The sequence below is a fragment of the Triticum urartu genome, chromosome 4 (genome assembly GCF_003073215.2).
Source record: "Triticum urartu cultivar G1812 chromosome 4, Tu2.1, whole genome shotgun sequence".
Classification (NCBI taxonomy): domain Eukaryota; kingdom Viridiplantae; phylum Streptophyta; class Magnoliopsida; order Poales; family Poaceae; genus Triticum; species Triticum urartu.
In genome coordinates, this window is record NC_053025.1 from 45,925,703 (window position 1) to 45,946,497 (window position 20,795).

General features: G+C 44.5%; 3 protein-coding genes across 3 annotated transcripts; 2 read left to right on the forward strand and 1 right to left on the reverse strand.

Moving 5' to 3' along the window:
* Positions 1-1,727: 1,727 nt before the first annotated feature.
* Positions 1,728-5,987, reverse strand: LOC125550545 (cyclin-H1-1). The gene is made up of 15 exons (XM_048713568.1): positions 5,693-5,987; positions 5,496-5,546; positions 5,326-5,398; positions 4,986-5,104; positions 4,833-4,906; positions 4,438-4,558; positions 4,290-4,358; positions 4,139-4,180; positions 3,230-3,307; positions 2,967-3,025; positions 2,761-2,845; positions 2,421-2,515; positions 2,268-2,330; positions 2,111-2,176; positions 1,728-2,026 (listed from the first exon to the last, which is right to left on the reverse strand). Exons 1-14 carry the CDS (start codon positions 5,750-5,752, stop codon positions 2,167-2,169), a joined length of 999 nt encoding a protein of 332 aa, XP_048569525.1. The 5' UTR covers positions 5,753-5,987; the 3' UTR covers positions 1,728-2,026; positions 2,111-2,166.
* A 169-nt stretch (positions 5,988-6,156) lies between these two features.
* Positions 6,157-9,043, forward strand: LOC125550546 (magnesium-dependent phosphatase 1). The gene is made up of 4 exons (XM_048713569.1): positions 6,157-6,445; positions 6,514-6,685; positions 7,566-7,682; positions 8,697-9,043. Exons 1-4 carry the CDS (start codon positions 6,336-6,338, stop codon positions 8,826-8,828), a joined length of 531 nt encoding a protein of 176 aa, XP_048569526.1. The 5' UTR covers positions 6,157-6,335; the 3' UTR covers positions 8,829-9,043.
* An 842-nt stretch (positions 9,044-9,885) lies between these two features.
* LOC125550547 (E3 ubiquitin-protein ligase HOS1) lies at positions 9,886-19,167 on the forward strand. The gene is made up of 10 exons (XM_048713570.1): positions 9,886-10,231; positions 10,997-11,387; positions 11,499-11,633; positions 11,783-11,952; positions 12,517-12,924; positions 13,024-13,182; positions 14,192-14,665; positions 15,853-15,984; positions 16,918-17,660; positions 18,758-19,167. The coding sequence occupies exons 1-10, from the start codon at positions 10,172-10,174 to the stop codon at positions 18,921-18,923; spliced, it is 2,838 nt and encodes a 945-aa protein (XP_048569527.1). The 5' UTR covers positions 9,886-10,171; the 3' UTR covers positions 18,924-19,167.
* Positions 19,168-20,795: the final 1,628 nt, after the last annotated feature.

Here is a 20,795-nt window from a genome sequence, read left to right on the forward strand (position 1 = left end):
TCGTCCTCGGGTGCTGGAGCACACGGTGGCGCTGGCGCACATGACGACGTTTGAGCATGCTCCCGCGCGAAGCATGGGCGATGGTTCTGGGCGTGCTCATCCACAAACCATGTGTCCTAGTAGGGCGAGTCCTCGACGAACATCGAAAAGTGGACGAGGTCCTCGGACAGTAGATCCCTACGGCAACAGATCTCCAACGCACTTGGGTGACCGAAGGCCGAAACGGCTGGCGGTGAAACCCTTTCCAAGTTCAAGTGACAGTCGTCTGGCAGATGCACGTCAGGCCATGGCCATGGGATGGCCACCTCCCAGTACACATCAGCCATACCTGGGTGGCACAGCCCCCAATGACATCACGGTTAACGAGGCCACATGGCGGCACCCCTATGAGCCAGCCACATGGCCGTGCTTCCTAGGGGTCCACTTCCATGGCATTTGCACCGTAGATGGGCGACTACTGTGGCCTAGGGTTTGACGGACTACCTCGTGCTCGGTGGGTGGCCACCACATGGTCCATGGGCGGACATCAAGTAGTCCGTGAGAGCAACTCCAATGGGGCGACCCATTCCGTCCGTTTGGTTCATCCGGACATAAAAGCTGGCCCAACGGGGCGACCCAAACGGACGTCCGTGTCCGCCTGCTGTCTGTTTGCCCTCCGCCCCGACCCAAATTGAACGCAAAAATGGGCCATGAATGGGTCCGCGGCAGACAAAACGAGCGCTCTTGTCGTCCGCTCTCGTCCGCTGCTGCCCTCTCGTGTCCGCCCCTGGACCCACGTATCAGTGACATAGCACGTCCCCACCTAATCCAGCGCCGCCCACACGCGTCGTCCCACCCCTCGCCGGCGTCGAGGCCCATCTACCTCCACAACCGCGGCAACGAGGAGCGAGGCCACCAGCGCAGGCCGCCACCTACCGCGGCGGAGCAGCTGGCGCTGGCGCTGGAGCTCATGGGGGGAGGTGCTGCAGCTCGCGGCGGAGCGAGCCCCCGACTTCAGCGCCGGCAAGATCCTGCGGCGGCGCGAGGGCAGCGTAGGGGCGGCGCGACGAGGGGCGGAGGGCGCGATGGGGTGTCCGCCGGCGAGGAGCGGAGGGACGATGCGAGAGGTGCCCGCCGGCGAGGAGGAGCGGAGGGACGATGCGAGAGGTGCCCGCCGCCGATCCAGAGGAAGAAGCGCTCGGCGGGGGACCTCCAGAGCCCCGGCCTGCGCGGAGTGAGCTCTCAACTTCAGCACCGGCAAGATCCTGCGGCGGCGCGAGGGGGGGGGGTAGGGAGCGACGCGGCTGGAAGCAGCGGCGACGCGACGGGGATCAGAGGGAGCGACGCGGCTGGAAGCAGTGGGGCACCACGACGAGGAGCAGAGGGGCGTCACGGGGAGGTGCCCGGCGGCGAGGAGGGGAGGGCGAGCGACTGGGAGTAGAGGTGCCTGCCGACGAGGAGTAGAGGAGCGACTGGGAGCAGAGGTGCATGTCCGCTTTTGCGTCTGTGAGTTGGGAGCAGTCGTCGTGCATGTCATATCCTCTAGGCGGACGGGCGACCCAAACGGACAAAAAGTGAACAAAATCCATGTCCGTTTGGGTCGCCCCATTGAAGTTGCTCTGAGGACACAAACCCGACCCAATTCTTTTTTTTTTTGGTGTGTGTTGGTGGGGAGGGGGGGGGTTGGATTTGCGCCACCAGGAAACGAACAAAATGGCAAAATGCCAAACGAAAGCGAGCAGACGAAATGTTGGAGTTATCCTATGTCACTCTAATAAAATAAAGTTACAACAAAATAGCATCCAATGGTTTACATCTCGAAGTTTCTCTCCCCTCGCGCCCAAGATTTAAGCCGCTCTAATAAAATTATTATTGAGTTACAAAATGCACAGCACTCGCTGGCGCAGGACGTGCAAGGGCCTAAAGGACGCCTCATCTGAAAACTGCCTGTCCTTGGCCAAGACTTGGGCTGGTGAGGAGATCAGCTGAGCATCACCAATCTGATGGCTGGAGAAAGTTGGAATCGAAACCTCATCAACCGGAGAGCCTGAGTAGACAAAAAATACTTCATACGTTAATTTTGGTTGCATGATAAAGTGGCTAACACACGGAGCACGGTACAAGTCCTTACCACCACACTTTCCAGAGCTAGTTCCTACACGGCATGGCTGCCTAACCGCACGATTTCTAGCTGTTGCTGCGGAGAAGGATTATGCGGGGCATAAGTTCAGATGCAAGAACTGGAAAGAACATCGTCAAACACACGTGTTGGTGTGCAAGGTACTTACAGCTGGGCATCACTGGCAGTCCTTTTCGATTTGTGCTTTGACTTCTTCTCTTTCTTCTTGTGGCTGTAGAAGTTTTCAGATAGCAAGCATGAGTACATGACGGTACAAACAATCATTGAGGGCATGCAGGCTTGTGGAGTTGAGAGAGCTTACTCATCATGAGAGCTTGAGCTTGGATCCAAACAATGCTTCAGCTTGCGATCAGCATGCCTCATTTCTTTCGTGCCAGGTAGTTGAAGCTGGCTAACCTGCATATATACATACACAGATAATAGAGGCAACGCCAAAGGTACTGATAAGGGCATCAATGTTTAAATACCCTCCTAAAGAGTGGCATATGTTCAACCACGCACCACCTTGGTTAATCCTTTTTTGTTAACACAAAGTGTTCAAGCGGTGAAATGAAACACACAGTTCAAGAACAACTATTGGTGGGAGTTTACATGATTGTGTTATAAACTGTATTTGTGCCAAGCCAGGTAAACATTCTTACCAGGTGATTGATTGAACTGATTATCTGAATAAATTGTTCGACTGGACAATCAAAGTGTTGCCTTGAAAAAACACTTTCCAAGTATCTGCAAACAATCAATGAATTTAGCAAGATCAACAATGAGTAAATGTAAGATAAAATATTGCATCGTGAAACACGGAGTTCTGACAAATTAAGGTCATAATAAACAAAGATAAGTTTACGACCTTTCAAAATCGAGGACACTGAGTGCACTGTTGGACTTGTACAGAGCAGCCAAAGCCAACTGTAAAAAATGGAACACACTATCCAATCAGATCACATAAGAAATTGGTTGAAACTCTGGGGTTTGAATACCCTAAGCTTGACGCTGAGGATTAAGCTTTCTTAATCGATGAACATTAACCAAGAAAATTATGAAAATGACAGTGATGTACTGGAGTAGCACACTAACTGAAGATTAACCATAGTATTTATAGTTTAAGACTACCTGTCCAGGAGTATAGAGAAGAGGTGCATCAGTCAACATCATTGTGTCAACCTCAGAATTCGCAGTTTGATGCAAATCCTACAATACAAACATCTGATGCATAAGCAGGGCAGTCACAAAGCTTGCATGTTTTGTTATTCATATTACCTTTCTTTCCTTCCATGTAAGAAATAAGGTGAAAGAGCTTCTTTTACATTATAAACTGGTTTTATAAATTTGGCAATGGATGCTTTAGTTATTGTTTGAGAAAATCACACAAATTAGTTCACAATATTTATTTGCCTTATTTGCTTATGTGGCGAATTGGTGTATGACGTGTCTTACTATCTAGTAGAAAGAAGTGAAGAAAGTTAATGTTCAGCACTAGCCATAGTGTGATATAGTAAATCGATAAGACTTGATGGTTCATGTTTTCTGTATCCTTCTGTTGATGCAATTCCAAAAGCAAATGTGGCACCAACTCAATTTTCAGAACTAACATTCATGCATTATTCTATCAATGTTTTGACGGTCACCTAGGAAACCCAAGGTTGTAGATAATAGTTCATTCTTTTCCTTATTCTGATATCAAAGTATTTAAACTAATGCTTAACTCATAAGTTTATGCTAAGATCTTGGTATTATCAATTAGTAAAACCCCCAGCATTCACAGTTTACCTTCATCTACAAGTTTAGGGTTAACCAAACCAGACTTCTATCATGAACTCACATTATTTTCTCAATGATTAGGACATAGAATTTGTGACTGCCATTCATAAAATACTATGGCTATGTAAATGATTGTCAGGAAACATCGAGTAAAATATAGAACATATATTTACGTACACATGTCAGAAAAGGCTAACACAGTAAACATTTTATTAATGTGTTCTTGAACAGTATGGCAAAAGGGTGAAAGGAATGTATGACCTTCAACCGTTGATGTGCACCATTACCTGCCCTACAAAAATCCTTCATAGAACAAAAAAAAAGAATGTCATTAGCCAATGCAGCCATAGGATAAGCTAAATTATGATGGACTTATATGCTGAATATAATGGAATGTTCACACGGAACTTACATCCATGTCATCAATAAATCCTTCGATAGAACGATATGGAGCATAAACGATCAAATCAAAATCTAAAGACTGCAAGAAAGCAAGAAATTCAGTGTCACATTCTGTTTGCTTGGAGGTGCTATAAAACTTGAATATGGAAATGGCATACTTTCAGAACAATCATCTCATTATTTAGAATAATCTGGTGGTCCTGCTGAATCCCTTTGCCAAGTTCCTCAGCAGAAACGTGATTTTCTTCCACTTTGCAAGAAGCATATACACAGGTTAACCTGTGAAAACAAAATTGATTAACTTGGCCACTGGCAAATACTAACAGGGTCAGGAAATAACATTGATAGGAATATAAGACGCTACAGACACTTATACTTTTATTTTTGATTAGGATATACATATTCACTTTGCACAGAAGTATGAAGGGTCCCATTCGTTTGCCTAGTTTTCCAGCTACGTTTGAGAGGGAAGTAAATCTTAGCTGAGTATTCATAGACCAGGATTTTATGTGTTCCTAACCACAAAATTATTCATGTTATCACCATTGCTTACATAATATGCTTTGGGTGGTGCTCCATTACAGACCACTGTAGATAGAATCTCTTGAAATATATTATCGCTGTAGCCTGCAAAGCAACAACTGACTGTTAGCATTCAATCACTAAGTTAGCAAAGGCACGGTACCTTGGAAGAGGAATGCTTTACCTGAATTTTGTGGGGGAATTTGAATGCTCTGCACACTTCTTGAATCTTTTGCTCGTAAAATATCCGCATCACTTGCTCCTCTTCGCAGGATAGAGGCTTCACGCTCGAGCTCCCAACAACTGAATTCAAAACAGTAGTTTAACACTATAATAATACATCTAAATGCGAGTAGTCGAACAAACTCTGCAAAAACTTACTATTAACACTGGCCAACAAGGAAACAAGCACAACTATGAAAGAACCAAACTTTTAAGTGAAATCAGTGCATAGACATCGCTTCTCAAGCTCATGCCTACTCATAGAAACATATAGGCAGCAGAAACCATCAAATGGCGTGTACCATGATCGGGCAGAGGTTCAGGGTTCGATATTGAGCCATCAACAGGGTCCACCTTCAATCTCGTCGTCCCATACTTCACAAATTTAAACAAAGGGAACAAAAACAATGAGCAGCCACACATAAGCTAAATAAACAAGTGAAGGAATGCAATGGCGTCGGGAGAAGCCAACCTGGGCGAGGATCTCCGCTGAACGCCGGTTCGCCGTCGTCCATTTATTCACCTGCAAAGCAGAATCAACGGCATCAGCATGCCATTACCATGTGATGTCCAGAGGATGCTATAGTATAGGCTAGCCGTCCCAGGCCAAAGCAAACCCTGGGCACCAAGCAGGGAAGAAGAGAGAATGGATCGGAGAGGGAGGGCTACCAGGTCCTGCGGCTGGAAGATCCACCGCTCCCGGTGCGTGGAGGTCTGGAAATCCGACATCTTGGCCGCTCCTACCTCCGCTCCCAGCAGCCGAATCGAGCCCCCCTCCCCCCTGCTGGTGAACACCGCTTGATGGAAGCGGGTGTGGAGGGGATGCCGCAATACTATGGCGTCCTCCGGAGGACGCCGAGGAGGGGCGCGGCGACGGGCGGCAGCGGCAGCGGTGGTCCGGCCGTCAAGGGGTTTCGGTGGCGCCGGTTGGGGAGCAGAACCCCTCCCGGTCTGGTGTTATGGAGAGAGAAGAGAGAGCCCGAGTGGTGCGGGCCTGACCGGCCCGGACACGGCGAGGAACACGAAGAGCCCGGCCCGCTTGATTGGACCGGCCCAGTAGAGAACACCAGGACGGGATGGGCCTGGTCGTCTGGCCTTTTCACCACCATCCTCCTCCACGCGTTTTGATCTCGTCGTCGGCATATCCTTTCTTTTTACCTGCCCCAGCTTTGCCTCAAAAAAAAAAAAAAAACCTGCCCCAGCCGAACGCCGTTGAACCGGGCGACCAATCCCTCCCTGCCGCCGGCGAGCAATCTCCGCCACGGCCGCCGCAGCAGCAGCGAGGAGAGGAGGAGGGGTCCGGCCTTCCGGGATGGGCGACGAGCGCGTGAAGGCGGAGGCGCTGCAGATCCTGGGCCTGTTCCAGGTGCTCCCCCGCCTCGTCGTCTTCGACCTCGACTACACCCTGTGGCCCTTCTACTGGTACGCCCCGCTCCTCGGCCCCGATTCCGCTGGGTTCCGCCGGTGATTTGACGCTTTTCATTCACCAGCGAGTGCCGCTCCAAGAGGGAGTCGCCCAGCCTGTACCGCCACGCCAAGGGCATCATGTGCGCGCTCAAGGAGAAGGGGGTCGACATGGCCATTGCGTCGCGCTCGCCCACCTCCGATATCGCCAGGGTCTTCATTGACAAGCTCGAGCTCCAGCCCATGTTCGTCGCACAGGTAAACCTCGCCCTGCAGCTGGTTTTAGTACATCCTCAGCGCACCGGAATTCAGTCAGCTTGTTAGCAATCAGCCTAGTGATGTAAAAGTAGCTAAAATTAGGCATGTGCATGCGTGCAAAATGGTTCTTCGGTGCACCAAGCATGGAGCACATTCGAAACGGATACTTACGCGTGGATGTTTTCATTCCTTTGATTTGACCATGAAAGCCTTGAGCTGAATGGGAGCAGAATCAAAAATGGGCAGGCCCTTGAGAATGTTGGATGCTGATCTTGTTATTTCATCTTAAGCTTAGTATGCAATAAACATGTCTCATTGTCACTGAAAGGCTAACGGAATATAGATAGAAATTGCGTACAGATTTAAGGTATGTTGATTGAGAAAGTTGACATGCCAATAGAATTTTGTTAACATCTTAACTTTAGACTTAGTACACAATAAACACCACATCTTATTAATCCTGTAGAAGAGCACTGCATGGAATTATTCATGCTCTGTTCTGTGCGAAGTCCTGGAAAAAACATCACTTGAAATATCTCTGATGCAGAGGCGGAGCGTCGACGGGACAATCCTGGGTCCTGCGCCCCTTCCAAAAGAATCTGATGCAAAGAGATGCTAATCCTATTGCTAAACTCACTTTAAGTTACCTGGCCACTCTAATCTCCCTAGCTGATCTTGCCGTGTGCTGCCGTTTAGCCCCCCCCCCCCCCCCCCCCCTTTAGTGTTCACACTCCGCCACTGCTCTGATGTGTGATCATCTATGACAATGCATGGTATACACCTCTGTCTTCAACTCATAATATCCTAGTTAAGCATGTGCACATTTTTGTAACAAAAACTGGACGTATTGCTTACTCTTGGACTCTTGGTCTGTATGAAGGAAATATTCTCCAGCTGGACTCACAAGACGGAGCATTTCCAAAAGATCCACAGAAAAACTGGGGTTCCGTACAAGTCCATGCTGTTCTTTGACGACGAGGACAGGAATATTCAATCGGTAATGTCCTAATTCTTAGTGCAGTCATCTTTATCCACAAGTACTATCGAAAAATGTTGAACGTCTTAATACAGAATATTCGGTATGTGGTCTCCAGTGGAGTTTTATTCAACTTGCCAGGTTTTGCATCAAATTTGTGGTGCATATATATTGTTGGCTCTTAGTCTGTTGATTTAATATTTGCTACAAGGTTCAAAGTTCTTCTTATGCTGTCTGGTTTCAGAGGCTAGGTTATTGTGGTTTTGTCTTACCATTGCTCTTAGGCTCAGCTGTGGTTGCTGAACTGTGTTTTGTGGTGCTTATTTTATAATTTACTTTGGAAAATTAGCCACAAAAGTGAAGTGGGTCATACAAATATATACAAACACTAAAATAGGGAAGAGTGGGTGGGACAAACAGGATTGTGAGAATCCATCTCAATGCCGAACACAACCTTAGTTTGTAGAATAAATATTTTCAGTAAGCTTTATCAGTTTTTCTCGTTGTTTTCAGGCACAGTCTAGCTGAAGCTTGTTTGGTAAAATAGATTATTATGGTTTCATCTTGTAACTGCATGCCCCAATCTGAGTTTCTGAGTAATACAAGAATACTTTCGCCAAAAAAAAATGCCCCAAGGGTCAACTGCTGTTTTTCAAAATTTCAGTTTATATGGGGCCTCTAGTGGGAGGTATGCTTCAAAAGAAGTCATGTGATCTAGCTTTAAGATTACATAGGCATTTAAGCTGAAACTGTGTTGGTTCTTTCTTCCAAGGGAGACATCTCTCCCACATTCATCTTCTGGAAGCTCCCTATCTTACTGTGGCTGGTTTTCCTTGAACAATGTTTTCATTCAGTAAGACCGGTTCCTTGATTTGAACCTTTGTATCTTAGTCCTGCGCCAGATTTTTATGCTCCTTTTATTGTTTGGTTCTAGCTAATGGTCCTTCGGTGTGATATTCCAGTCTGTGATTATTATGCAGGTGTAAATAGTTTTTTTACAAATGATTAACTAATTTATGTACGCCTTGCTTTCAGGTATCGAAAATGGGAGTTACAAGTGTTCTGGTAAACAACGGATTGAATCTCGACATGTTTAAGTTGGGCCTCAGTAATTTCGCTACTACTGTTGCTGCACCTGAACCCACACCTGCACCAGAGGACAAGTAAACCTTATTGTACAAGTAAAAACAGCAGACGGGGAAAACGCCCATGATTTACGGATACTTGTGAAAAATAAACATGTATTTCTTGTAGTTGATTGCCCTTGCTCCTGGGCAGTAAAGCAGGGATGACTACTGCTGAAACCATTCTGTGTGTAAGCTTGTGTTACTTAAGTGCGTTCCTTGTGAAAGGAAATTAATTTGGAACCATTTGATTGACGATGTTGAAGATTGTTTGGCCAACTTTTGCTGAATGCTCATTAATTGCTACATTTTGAATATATCGCCTTCCTACCATGTACGGTTAGCCCAATGTTTAAACATTTCTGTACTTGGAGGGTGCTTGGATCCAAGGGACTTATTTTAGTCTGACTAAAAATAGTCTTTTCAAGATGCTAAAGTTCCAAGCACCCCTGACTAAAAAGAGGCTAAAACTAGTCTTGAGACTAAAATGTTTTAGTCAGGGTACCTCTATTAAAATGTGTATTAGTCCTCTTTGTCCTCATTTAACTCCTCTCCTTTGACATAAGCGAGTTCTGGATTGAAGGGTTTAGAAGATAATAAATGCTCATTAATTTGATTTTAGTTTTTTTATTAGTATTTGGATTCAAACATGGATGAGGTTAGTAAGTTTTAGTCTCACTACTTTTAGTTACGGCAATCCGTTTGAATCACCTTTGTGCTTCCCTAGGTTCACGCCAAGCTTCGCTTCCTTTCTAGCTCCGGTTTGGATTAGCTCTCTTGAAACTGAATTTCAAACTTTCAATAGGATACTTTGTCGGGTTCGGTCGGTGTGTGTCATGGCGTCTTCTCTGCCACCGCTCTGACCGGCTGGGGTCTACCTTTTTTTAATGAAAAAAGGCTCGGGTCCACCTCCCAGTGATAGAAGGTAGGGCAATTTCTTTTTTTTCGTGGATATACGTAGGGCAAATGATCGAGCAGGTCTCGGGAAAATGAAATGGGCCAGCTAGGCCGCTCCCTATCGCTTGGGCCGGCCAGCTCCCTCAAAAAGAAAAGAAACAGCAAGCAGGCCAGGGGCGACGAGGGCATCCCGCGGACCTGATCGGGCTGGAGCGCAGGAGCCGATCCAGTTGCTCGCGAAATGCCTGTTCGTCTGGTCGAGACCGCGAGACGGCGACTCCGTGCCCTAGCTCGCCTTTGACAGATTGCTTAGCTCCGCCACTGTTGCCAGCCGCCTCCCCCCGGACCGGCCGCACCGCCGCCGCGCCTCTCCCTTCCCGGCTCCACCATCTCCCTCGCCGGGGCTCCCACCCGCTCCCCCGCAAGCCGCGCCGCCCGGAGCCACGGTTGATGCGGTAGCAAGCCGTGGGTGCTGGAGAGGGTTTGCGGATGGAGGCTCTCCCTTCGTCGCCGAGGCACCCTCCCAAGTACGGCAGCGACGCCGTCCAGGTCCGTGCTTCTGTAGCAACCCCCCATCGCTCGTGGAATTTGGTCACCTACAGCTTCGAGCCAGCCGTTAGCGCCCGTATCTGAACCCTGCCCCATGGTAGAATAGCTACCGTCTGCAGATGTCGGTTTCGGTTCGGCTCATCTGCCAGGGCGCTGGATTGGTCAACAGTAAAAGGTTGTGGTCACCGCCCAAGCATGTTGTCATCGTCCTTGGTTGGTAAATGTAGTTACCAGTTAGTAGTACAAGAGGGTAACACTTGAAATGGGCCGATTCGGTACGGAGTCAGCTGTAAACATATGAATATATTGCTAGCAGTGCAGAGCACATCCCTTGTAGCATTCACATGGTTATCTAACGTCATAGCTACACAATCTGCTAAGCTTAATCTCTGCATGACTAGTTGTTACCAAGTGAATGACTTGTTTGAGTCGCCGTGAGTGTCTTTCAGTTGAAGGGATAGTTTTTATTTGTTGCGGATACATAATCGCACATGATCCAATTCGCATGTCAAGCTGCTAGGTGCTTTAACTGTTTGGGTGCGCATGTGACTTCAACATTTTATTTCTGTTTCTTATGTTTTCATAATGCTCATCTAGTAATTTGTATGGTGCCAATTAATTAAATGGCTACAAATACCAAGTTTTACTTATTTATATGATTGTCTTTTAAACGAGCTCAGCACATAGGGTTTATTTAATAGAAGTACATTCCTGTGTGGTAAAATGTTGTGCCTAGTTGCTGAAAAATTAAATTTATGTTGGCAGAATGCTTTGGAGCAATTGGCGTCCATTGATCTCATTGAGCTGAGCAAGGAGGCTAGAATCGAGCACTGCCGTGCAACTAGGGACTTGAGTAGCTGCGGCCGCTATGTGCAGCATGTGCTTAACTCATGTGGGCATGCCTCGTTATGTGCCGAGTGTAGCCAGAGATGTGATGTCTGCCCAATTTGCAGAAGTCCAATACCTGATAATGGAAAAAGAGTGCGGCTCCGCCTTTACCACAAGTGCTTGGAGGTCGGCCTTATCTCTAAGCAGCATGATGAAAGGTTTCAGGAAAAGGAAGGCCATGGTGATCCTGTTAACATGGACGTCCAGCGGTTGCATTCCTTGTTTGATGTTGCGCTTCAGAATAATCTAGTTTCCCTGATTTGCCACTGTATCCTCTTTAGAAGGTTACTTTTGCTTTAGGCTGATAGACACAGTTTCATCTTAATTGTTTACATAGTGTCCTCTTTTTTTCCTTCTGTTACCTTGACATTTAGATCAGATATAACAGATGTTTGTTTGGATGAGAATGCTGTGTCAAGTGATCCACTTCTGGCTTTTCTTTTGGACGAGGTGGTCATCAAGGACTGGTGCAAGAGGGCTGTTAAGTCACTCATATCAGAGATAGGCACAATTTGTATCCACCAATGTTTAACTAATTCTAGTTCCAGTTACATAATTTATATATATTTTTACTAGCCTTTCATCTCTTCACTCAAGCACAGCCATGCATGTTGAGGGAGAGGCAAGGTTATATTGTTAATAACACCTTAACCATGTCTTTAGATAGATCTGGACTAGAGACGATGAAGTCTAAGTTATCCCAGATGCAAAAGTTTGCAGTGCAGCTGTCAGGGATATCCACTGTTGTTGAAGCTATGATCGCATCTTTCAGAGAGGCAGTTCATGTAAATGACCTGCATCGTCTCATCGAGAACACAATGAAGGCAAAGCAGGTCTTAATTCTGAAATCCGTGGCTATTAGGGCTTTTAAGTTCTGCTAAGCATGGTAGTTGGGTTTTGCTATAAGATGATTATGCTAGGAGGTGTAGGCCCAGTTCTTTTGCCAGAATCCGACCCCTACCCAGCTTCTCCCAAAATCTTTGAGCCCCATTTGTTTTACAATCCAGAATCTTTGAGCCCCATTTGTGTTACAATCCTATCTAGTTAGACCCTAACTAGATAGGATTCTGGGAGAAGCTGGGTAGGGGTCGGATTCTGGGAGAATCCCCAGATTCTGGCAAAAGAACTGGGCCGTAGATTCATTCAGCAGCTTACTTTCTATTCATGGAGTTATTTGAATTGATTTGGATACATAGCTCAAGTTAGACTGGAATATGGACAACTACAACTACGTTTATCCCTCTTTATCTTGTCTTTCCCTTTTTGTTTCTCTATCTTGTTCATTTATGTTGACCATAACTTGTTTTTCACTGAAATGCTTTAGAAGAAAAGTAATCAGATGTCTTACACCATCATTATTTCTTCCTGAAGTGTTAATTTTGGAGTTTTTCCTACAGCATTTGGAAGCCATGATATGGTGCACCAGGCATGAATTTCTTGAGAAAGTTTGCTCGCGCCATGCTAGTTTTGCTACTTGGAGCGCTGATGTGGTTAACAGGAAAAAGTCTGCAGAAGAACGACAATGGCCTGAATTCTCTGATAAATCATCAGGTCACAACGAAGTCAACCAGGGTATACTTTTCATCGAGCAGGCACTACAAAACCTTGGGTGTCAACTAAGTTATAGGGATAATGAGGAAGGAGCGGAAATCACCTGTTTGCAGAATGAACAATCAGCATCTGAGTTCTCTTGTACAATTGATCAGTTTAGTGTCAATAGTTACCCATTTAAAAACTTGCGTGAGGCAGTTGATGTACTGTTTCTTCACGGAGGATCTGACATGGTGATTGCAAAGCAAGCAATTGTATCCTTTTTTTTGTTATCTGATAGTGAATTCAACATTACAATGCTACTCACAAACATTGAAACATGCTACTTTTTCGGTTTCCTTGACATTCTTTAGTTCTTATACTACATATTTGATCGGCATTGGACCAGACCAGATTCAGAATGGAGGTATCTGGTGGATGATTTTGGTGCTACATTTGGGATCTCCTGTAGAACGTTGCTCGAATGCCTAGTATTCTGTCTTTTGGACGACCACTCTTCACAGGCTCTGGAGGTAACTGATTAACACCTGTCTTTTCTCGACATGATGTTCTTAGCTATGGTGCATGGGTCGTGCATATATCTGATTCATTAAATGTTTTCTTTGTCCAAGTCAAATGGTTAATTATATTTTCCTATTTTGCCTGTGAAGTTGAGTTTTGACATTTTTTTGAGTGATCTGCACCGCTTTTTGAATTACCTGTCTTTCATATTTATCAAAGCTATTCACATTATATGGTCACAATTGCTTCAAGCTTACTAATTGTAGAAAGACCCTTTTGGGGTGGTTGGGCTGCCTAGTCTTTGGGTGCTGAAGTAAAGTAGAACTGTTTCTCATCATATCTTTATTTTATTGTTCTGTTCAGTTGCTTTGGAGGACAATATTTTGAAAAGGAGAGGGAGAGTGCTTTCAGTAGTTCAGCTGTTAGGGTTTGTTTTCTGCAAGTCCTGTACAGTTTTGCACTCATTTTTGGACTGTAATCCCTTGAAACAAAACTTGCTTATTTGTACAAAATACATTTGAACTTCAAGCTATGTGGGGTTGAATCCCTTGGAACCAGTTTTGCACCCCCTATTAATTTAGCTACTCATACAGAATTTATATTGTTACCATACTGAATAAGCATGTAAATGGAGATGTGTATTGTGTTGAAACTGTCCCTTTAGTTTCTGCCTTTTACTTGCCCTCCACTGAATTGTTATTTCCAATATATGCTGCTTAAGGGTTAAAACTATAATTTATTTTATGAATTCCATTGAAGTGTCCCTTTCCCCTTTTATGGTGTGAGTGACATCAGAGCTTGAGTTCTACTTGTATATACTAAACCTGCATATTCACTAGCAATTTGCTTAAAACAAGCATTTGTTCTATGAATTCTAGTGAAGTCCCCCTTTCCCCATTTATGGTGCTAGTGACATCGGAGCTTGAGTTCTACTTGTATATGGTGAACATGCTTATTCAGTAAATACTGTTCTTGTAGTCAATTAACTTCCATTGTGATGCACATCTACTCTTTGTGCAGGAGGCATGCTCTCTTCTTCCAAAGATTTCTAGCAAGGAAACACATCCAAAGATAGCACAAGTTCTTCTTGAACGTCAGAAACCTGATGTGGCACTGGTCGTGTTGAAGTGCACAGGGTGTGATAGCTTCTCCGCTACTGCAAACATTGAGAAAGATGGACTGTTATGTCTTAGTGAGGCAGTGACTGCAATCCGTGTAAGAATTGAATATGGCCAAGTAACAGAAGCATTTATGTTCCATAGGAGCTACTGCTCTAGGATAAAAGAGCAAAGACCAGCAGATGTGATGCATCATGTTGAGGTGATGATGGTTGAGTTTTGTGAGATCTGCATTGAACGAAATATTGTTGATAGAATAATTGATCTGCCTTGGGATTCTGAGGAAGAGAAATATCTTCACAAGTCCCTCTTTGATTCTGCTCGTGAGGCGCCCACAGGGCCATGTGGTAGTCTGCTTGTTGTTTTCTACCTCCAGGTAAATTTTCTGTATGCTTGCATATTCATTTTGTCATTTCAGTGTACTAAGGTCATCAGGGATTCAGGGTCACGAGGAAATGATACTGTAGGTTTATGAAATTCTAGTGTAATGAAATTTCATTAAATCTCTTCTGTTTACTCACATGCTACTTCATATATTAATAGCCATGCACATCTTTCAGACATGGAACAGATACATATAACAGTTAGAATCCAAAGCGGTTAAGCCTAGCTAGTGCAGCATTTTTTCATGAACACAGAAGTTCATGTATACTACTATTAGAGATTGGATATTGTACATGCAAGGGTGGGTGCTACTTTATTTTTTAGTTACTTGTGCCTATCGAAAATTTCTCAAAATATGAAAATATTCATATAAGAATAGTGCACCTGCATTAAATCATGCGGAAGTGTGATCGATGTGCCCTGAAAAAGCACACAAAAGATTCTAGTTATTTTTTAGAACATCGCTGGTAGAACCACCTGTCTTTCTTGAACAGTGCACAATGCATTGTATTTTTGCTGAATTTTTGGCTGGTGCACTTGTTCCAACATAGTGAATCAATGAATTTTGTAAGAATGTTCTGAGATACGGAAGTACCTAAACCGTAAATTCAAGCATCCATCCTTGCATGTAGGTTTTCTTATTTCTTATTATTAATGTACATAAATCAAGGTAGCAAAGAGATACTATGTATATTTATAGAAAATATAATGAGAAGAGATTAATCAGTGGTGTTTGATGTTACTGTTAGAAGAAATGATAAATGGGAAGTTCGTCCCCACGTTGTCTCTTGTCTGTAGGATACTTTTCTTGCTTCATACATGTGTTGTTATAATGCTTCATGGATATTTTCACTTGGTGCCTAAAAGCAACTTTTACTTTGTTAAACTCATATATGATTTTGATGTTATGGTCTCTGTAGATGGCGCTACCCTTGAGATTTTTGTATGTTGCATTTGGCTGGACTGTTAGTTACCAAATTTACACTACACTTCTAATTATTGTAGTCTAGTTGAATTTGGACTAATGGAGAATTAAATAGTGCTATTGTCAGTTTAGTTTGAAATACTACCATGGGCTACTGACATATGCACATATTTTCAACTTTTCATCATAAGGAAACATATCAGTAGCTAATTAGCAGAGGACTTTCTGTATTTTTTTTCTGGTTGCTCTTTTAGCGTTATCGGTACTTGGAAGCATATGATGTCCATCGTAGTCTTCAGAACTTCGAGCAAAACACACTGGAAACTGCCAATGAAGAGGTTGCATCCAAAATCAGCACAATTGCTCGGTGGAGAGAAGGTTTGGTGGTAAGTACTTCCATACTTTGGTTTTGTCTCGGCATTCATGTCTTGTTTTTATTATGCTTTATTCTATCAGGAAAATGCTTTTTGATTTATTCTCTTTGTAATATATGCGTCGCAGTTGCTGAACTTGATTTAATGACTACTCCTATATTCTTTTCAGATGTCGTTTTAGAATGTGTGTCCTATTAGAAGCTTGATAGCCAATGTACTGGAAACTACTACCTCCATCCTGGTTTATTGTCCCCCTTCATATTCTATGCCAAAATTCGACCTTAAATTTAACTAACAAACACAATGTTAATGCATGTCATAAAAAATATTATAATTGGAAACTATGTTCAAATACGAATCCAATGATATAATTTTTGGTGACATGCATTAATATTTTGTTAGTTAAAGCTCTAGTCAAAATTGGACACAAAATATGAAGGGGACTAATAAACCAGGACGGAGGTAGTATTTGGAATTGGCATGTGCACATGTTGTTACTAGATTGGTTATGAAAATATTCTTATTAAACATAATTAGAAACTGTTGGAGCTCGTTATGACTCTGCTGGACCACTCTGTGAACCTCCAAACATGACATACTGTTACTAACACGCTACCGCCTACATCTGTAAATACATAGCATTTTAAAAGGTGTACTATGAAACATCTCTGACCTAGATTGATTATGTCAAAATAGTATCAACACATTTGTTGTGAAAAGTATTTTATGATATAGCTATTTCATGCCAACATATTTATTACAAAAGTTACATGCTGAAGACCGTGCCAAAGTCACAAGTGTTATGTATTGTTGAATAGAGCAAGTATATAATTTAATTTTGGATGAATGAAAGATGCCTATTTTCTTCAAGACATAATCTGCTGCACTGCATGAATTCTTTAGATGTATACACAACACTTCAGTATGTTGTATGTCTCTTTACAGGTTAAATGCCTTGAAATGCTTCCTGAGGTCCAGAGGGAGGATATGAGGTCCATCAGCAGCGGGGACCAAAGTCAATTTGCCATCCGAACCATGCAAACGTCTTCTCCTGTTAATCCTGTTGTCAAATCAGCCAGTCTGACCATTGGATTGAGCTCGTCCTTCACCCCTGCTCTTCAGAATAAATCAAACCCTCTCCACTCCAGGAATATCCATGGGCTGACTGATTCTGGTGCTCTTATCGGTAGTGTCCGTTCAGAGTTTGGCAGAAAGGTTCCATCTATCCTCCAATGTAGGCCAGTTCCTCCAGCGACACCTGCATCCAATATGAGATCCACTGCAGGGGGTATATTCCCCTCTCTGGGTCAAAATGGTGAGAATCCATATTTAAAGGGGACAAGAGAACTCAGCTTTATGAAAGGAGAGCCAGGTTTTAAAGAAGGAACCAAACCTGCTGGTCATGATTCAATTCCTATGTATTTCAACTTGGGTGCTGGCGATACACCTAAGAAAACCCACGGAACAAGTTTGGTGAGGACTGAGCGTAACAAAAACACTTTCTTTCAAGGAAAAGATTCTGTCAGAAAGGGAGAGTTTGACTTTGGTGTACGTGCTGAGAAGCCTTTCATCTTAAGTGGGACTGGGGCTGGTCAAAATGGCCAAACAAAGGTATCTGATAGTGCTGGATTTCGTCGTGAGAATCATATGGAGAAGACAAAAGTTCTAATGACACCGAACGTTTTGAGGTAATCTTTGTTGTGTACAGTTGCAATATGTTTATTGTTTTACTTGATGTTGCTTATTTAGTTACTACCTTTTGACAATTTTCACGGTAATTTCTGAGGGTTGATACGATTTAAAAGCATAGTCCCATAGGCCAAGGGTTTAGAGTAACTGGTACTTTATTGGGTAACCCTGGTTGGTCAATTGAGCAGATTCAGAAAAAAAAAGCATGGCCCATGGTTGGTTCGGAGAATGCTTTTCTCCGAGAAGTTCTGTATGAAATTTTAAGTTCACAACATTATGTGTTGGGTAGTGCCAGTTTTACTGTTTGTCCATTTGATTTTAAATTTAAAATATCTGTACAGTTTTACTTTTAACTATCCTGGGGCTGACTGCTGTTTCCTGGTGTGGTATTGATCTTTGTTGCTGGCTGTAATAGGTCTGTCCCTTCTGTCAAGGTGGCCAGTTTGGTACCCCTTCCGTTCACAAATATAAGATGTTCTAACTTTTTTTTTCTGAATTGGATGTGTGTAGACATGTTTTACTGTGTTTGTTCACTCATTTCAATCCATATGTAGTCCATATTGAAAATATATAAACATTTTTGTGAACGGAGGGACTACATCATACCTGGTAGATAACCGCTGAAATTTTTCAGGCAGACAATGTAGTGCTGGCCTGATTTAAAAGAAATAAGTTTTACTGTACATAGGAAGAGTAAGGGCTTTGTTTGGTCACTTGCCATACTTTGCCACACTTTACTTTTTTTGCAGAAGTTGGCTAACAAATGAATATCACCGCGGGGGCCGGGGGGTAAAGGGTAGAACTCGCCACAGCCGTGGCTTGAATCAGATCGCATCATTAAACTTCAAACTGTCGAACATGCTGAGTCAAAGTTTGCAGTGAACCAAATAGGCCCTAGCGCAGAAGTTGGGTGGAATCGATGTAAATCATAATGTAGATTCATAGTTCTAATGGTTGTAATGGATTGTGGCCTGGACTGGTGCGGTCTATCATTTGTTGTAAGGTTGCCTTCACCGGTGGTTACTTGAAAGACTTGAACCTTGTGGTGGGCACAGTAATTAACACTGAAGTGTTCTTCTTTCTCTGTTGTTTGAAGCTTGGGCAAGAAACCCCCAGTTGGTGAAGGAGCAGCCGGCCAAGGCGGGTCAAGGTGGAGGTCCGACGAGTCGAGTGAAGACGAAGACGAGGCAAGAACTGGCGGGTACATGGAGAGCGGTGCTTCCCTCATTACCCGAAGGCGACCGAGATTTTCCAGAAGATGATGTATCCTCTCAACTGTATTCCGATTCTCCAGTCTCCCTTCGAATGTAACCATTAATTTGTGTTGGCCGTGAGTGAGAATCGGAAATAATCTTGGAAATATTGCACCGCCATGGCCGCAGTGATATGCAAGGGAGCTAGAGAATGAAGAGGTGCGTGCTTGTTGTATGGGGATATAGCGTAAGGCGCTGCTTTGAGCGCGAATCTTGTGGTACATACTTATCTTTCTTTTTACGCTATGGTACACACTTCATTTGTACAGTACTAGATTCTTTTCCAGCGAAGAAAACGCCACTAGTGGTTTCTAGGGGCATCCGGTAGACGATGACGCGTGGCAACTTGAACGATTAGTGGCAACATGGAACGCGACAGAAACGGATAATATCGTCTCTGCGTAGACCACTCGTTCCAAGATGGACATGGCGGTAACAGACGATGGGATCGAAACGTCGGGCCGGCTCGTGTCCCTGCCGATTGGTAACAGACAAGGCGTCGGCGTCCTTTGATGTTGCTCATTAGTTAGCTGCATTTGGTGAAGGTTTATCTGTACTCGTTGTTTGATTTCTGTGTGCTGAGCCTCTGGTTTTTCTTCTTCTTTGAGGGCGTGGCAACCTAGTCGTACCTGATTCTAATAACATAGTGGCTAGTGTCTGTGGGCCGCTGTGGCAGTTCATCATTTGATGTACTACTGGCCGTAGACTTTTTTTAGAACTACTGGCACTAGAACTAACTATGACGAATCGTAGTACTCACTCTGTTTTTATTTACTTTGCATATTACATTTGACTGAAGTTAAACTTCATAATGTTTGATCAAGTTTATAAAAAAAATATTTACTATAACAAATTTATATGATGTGATTTATAAATTTTATCAAAGTTCATAAAGCTTTACTTTGACCAAAGCTAGTACGTGGACTAAATAAAAACAAAGAGAGCAAAAAAAAGAAAAGTACTAGTTTATCTACGTCTCCCTATTTTGAGAAATAAATGCCTCATCAGCAGCCCCCCCATCCCGTAGAGATCTTATTATGTTGTGCATTGACCCTTAAAATACTTATTTCATGGCCTGATTCCCTAAAAACATGTTAATGCCATACGTTTTTTGTGGGTCAGTGGACAAAGTAAGATCATCTCTAACAGACTTCTTAAAAACGTGCAAATTGTAAAAGTCCGGGTTTGGCCCTTTTTTAGGCTAGACCAGAGCCCGTATAGTCGCCCGGCCCGTAAATGTTTTTACAGTAGCCCGAAAAATCACCCCCTCGGGCAGTATATCTACGGATTCGCGACGAGTATACGGGGCCAAACCCTACCCCCGTGCCGCCGCAATCCCCCTCCCCCTCTCGATTTCTTGTCGCCGATGACTCCAATCTGCCACTGCACTCCACCATGTGGCGCGGGATGTGGAGCTCGGGACGCAGCTCCAGCGGTAGCGACGACCTCGAGCGGCAGCAGTGCGTCAAAGCCGACGGTGTGAGGAAGCGAGCCGCCCGAAAGTACACGAACCGCGGCCTAGAGCCGCCGCCGTGAGATGAAGAAGTACGACCGCAGGCAGAAACGTCTGTCCTTCGGCGCGGGCAGCTCCGCCGAGGGGTCGAGCTCCCGTACGCCGCTCCTCATGCCGGTGAAAAGGGAGCCGGAGGAGCTCCCGCCGCTCCGTGCGGTGAAGAGGGAGCTCGAGGCGGAGCCGGTGCGGCGGGGCGGTGGTGTCATTAGGCCGGAGGATTTCCTTCCCCCGGCGGAGGCGAACATCTTTGAGCGGGCCATCGTCACGCGCAGTGCGCGGGAGGAGGAGGCGGAGCAATGCCGTCGATTGGAAGCCGACCTCGACGTAGTCCTCCTCGAGCAGGGGGTCGCAAAGGCGCAAGATGTCGG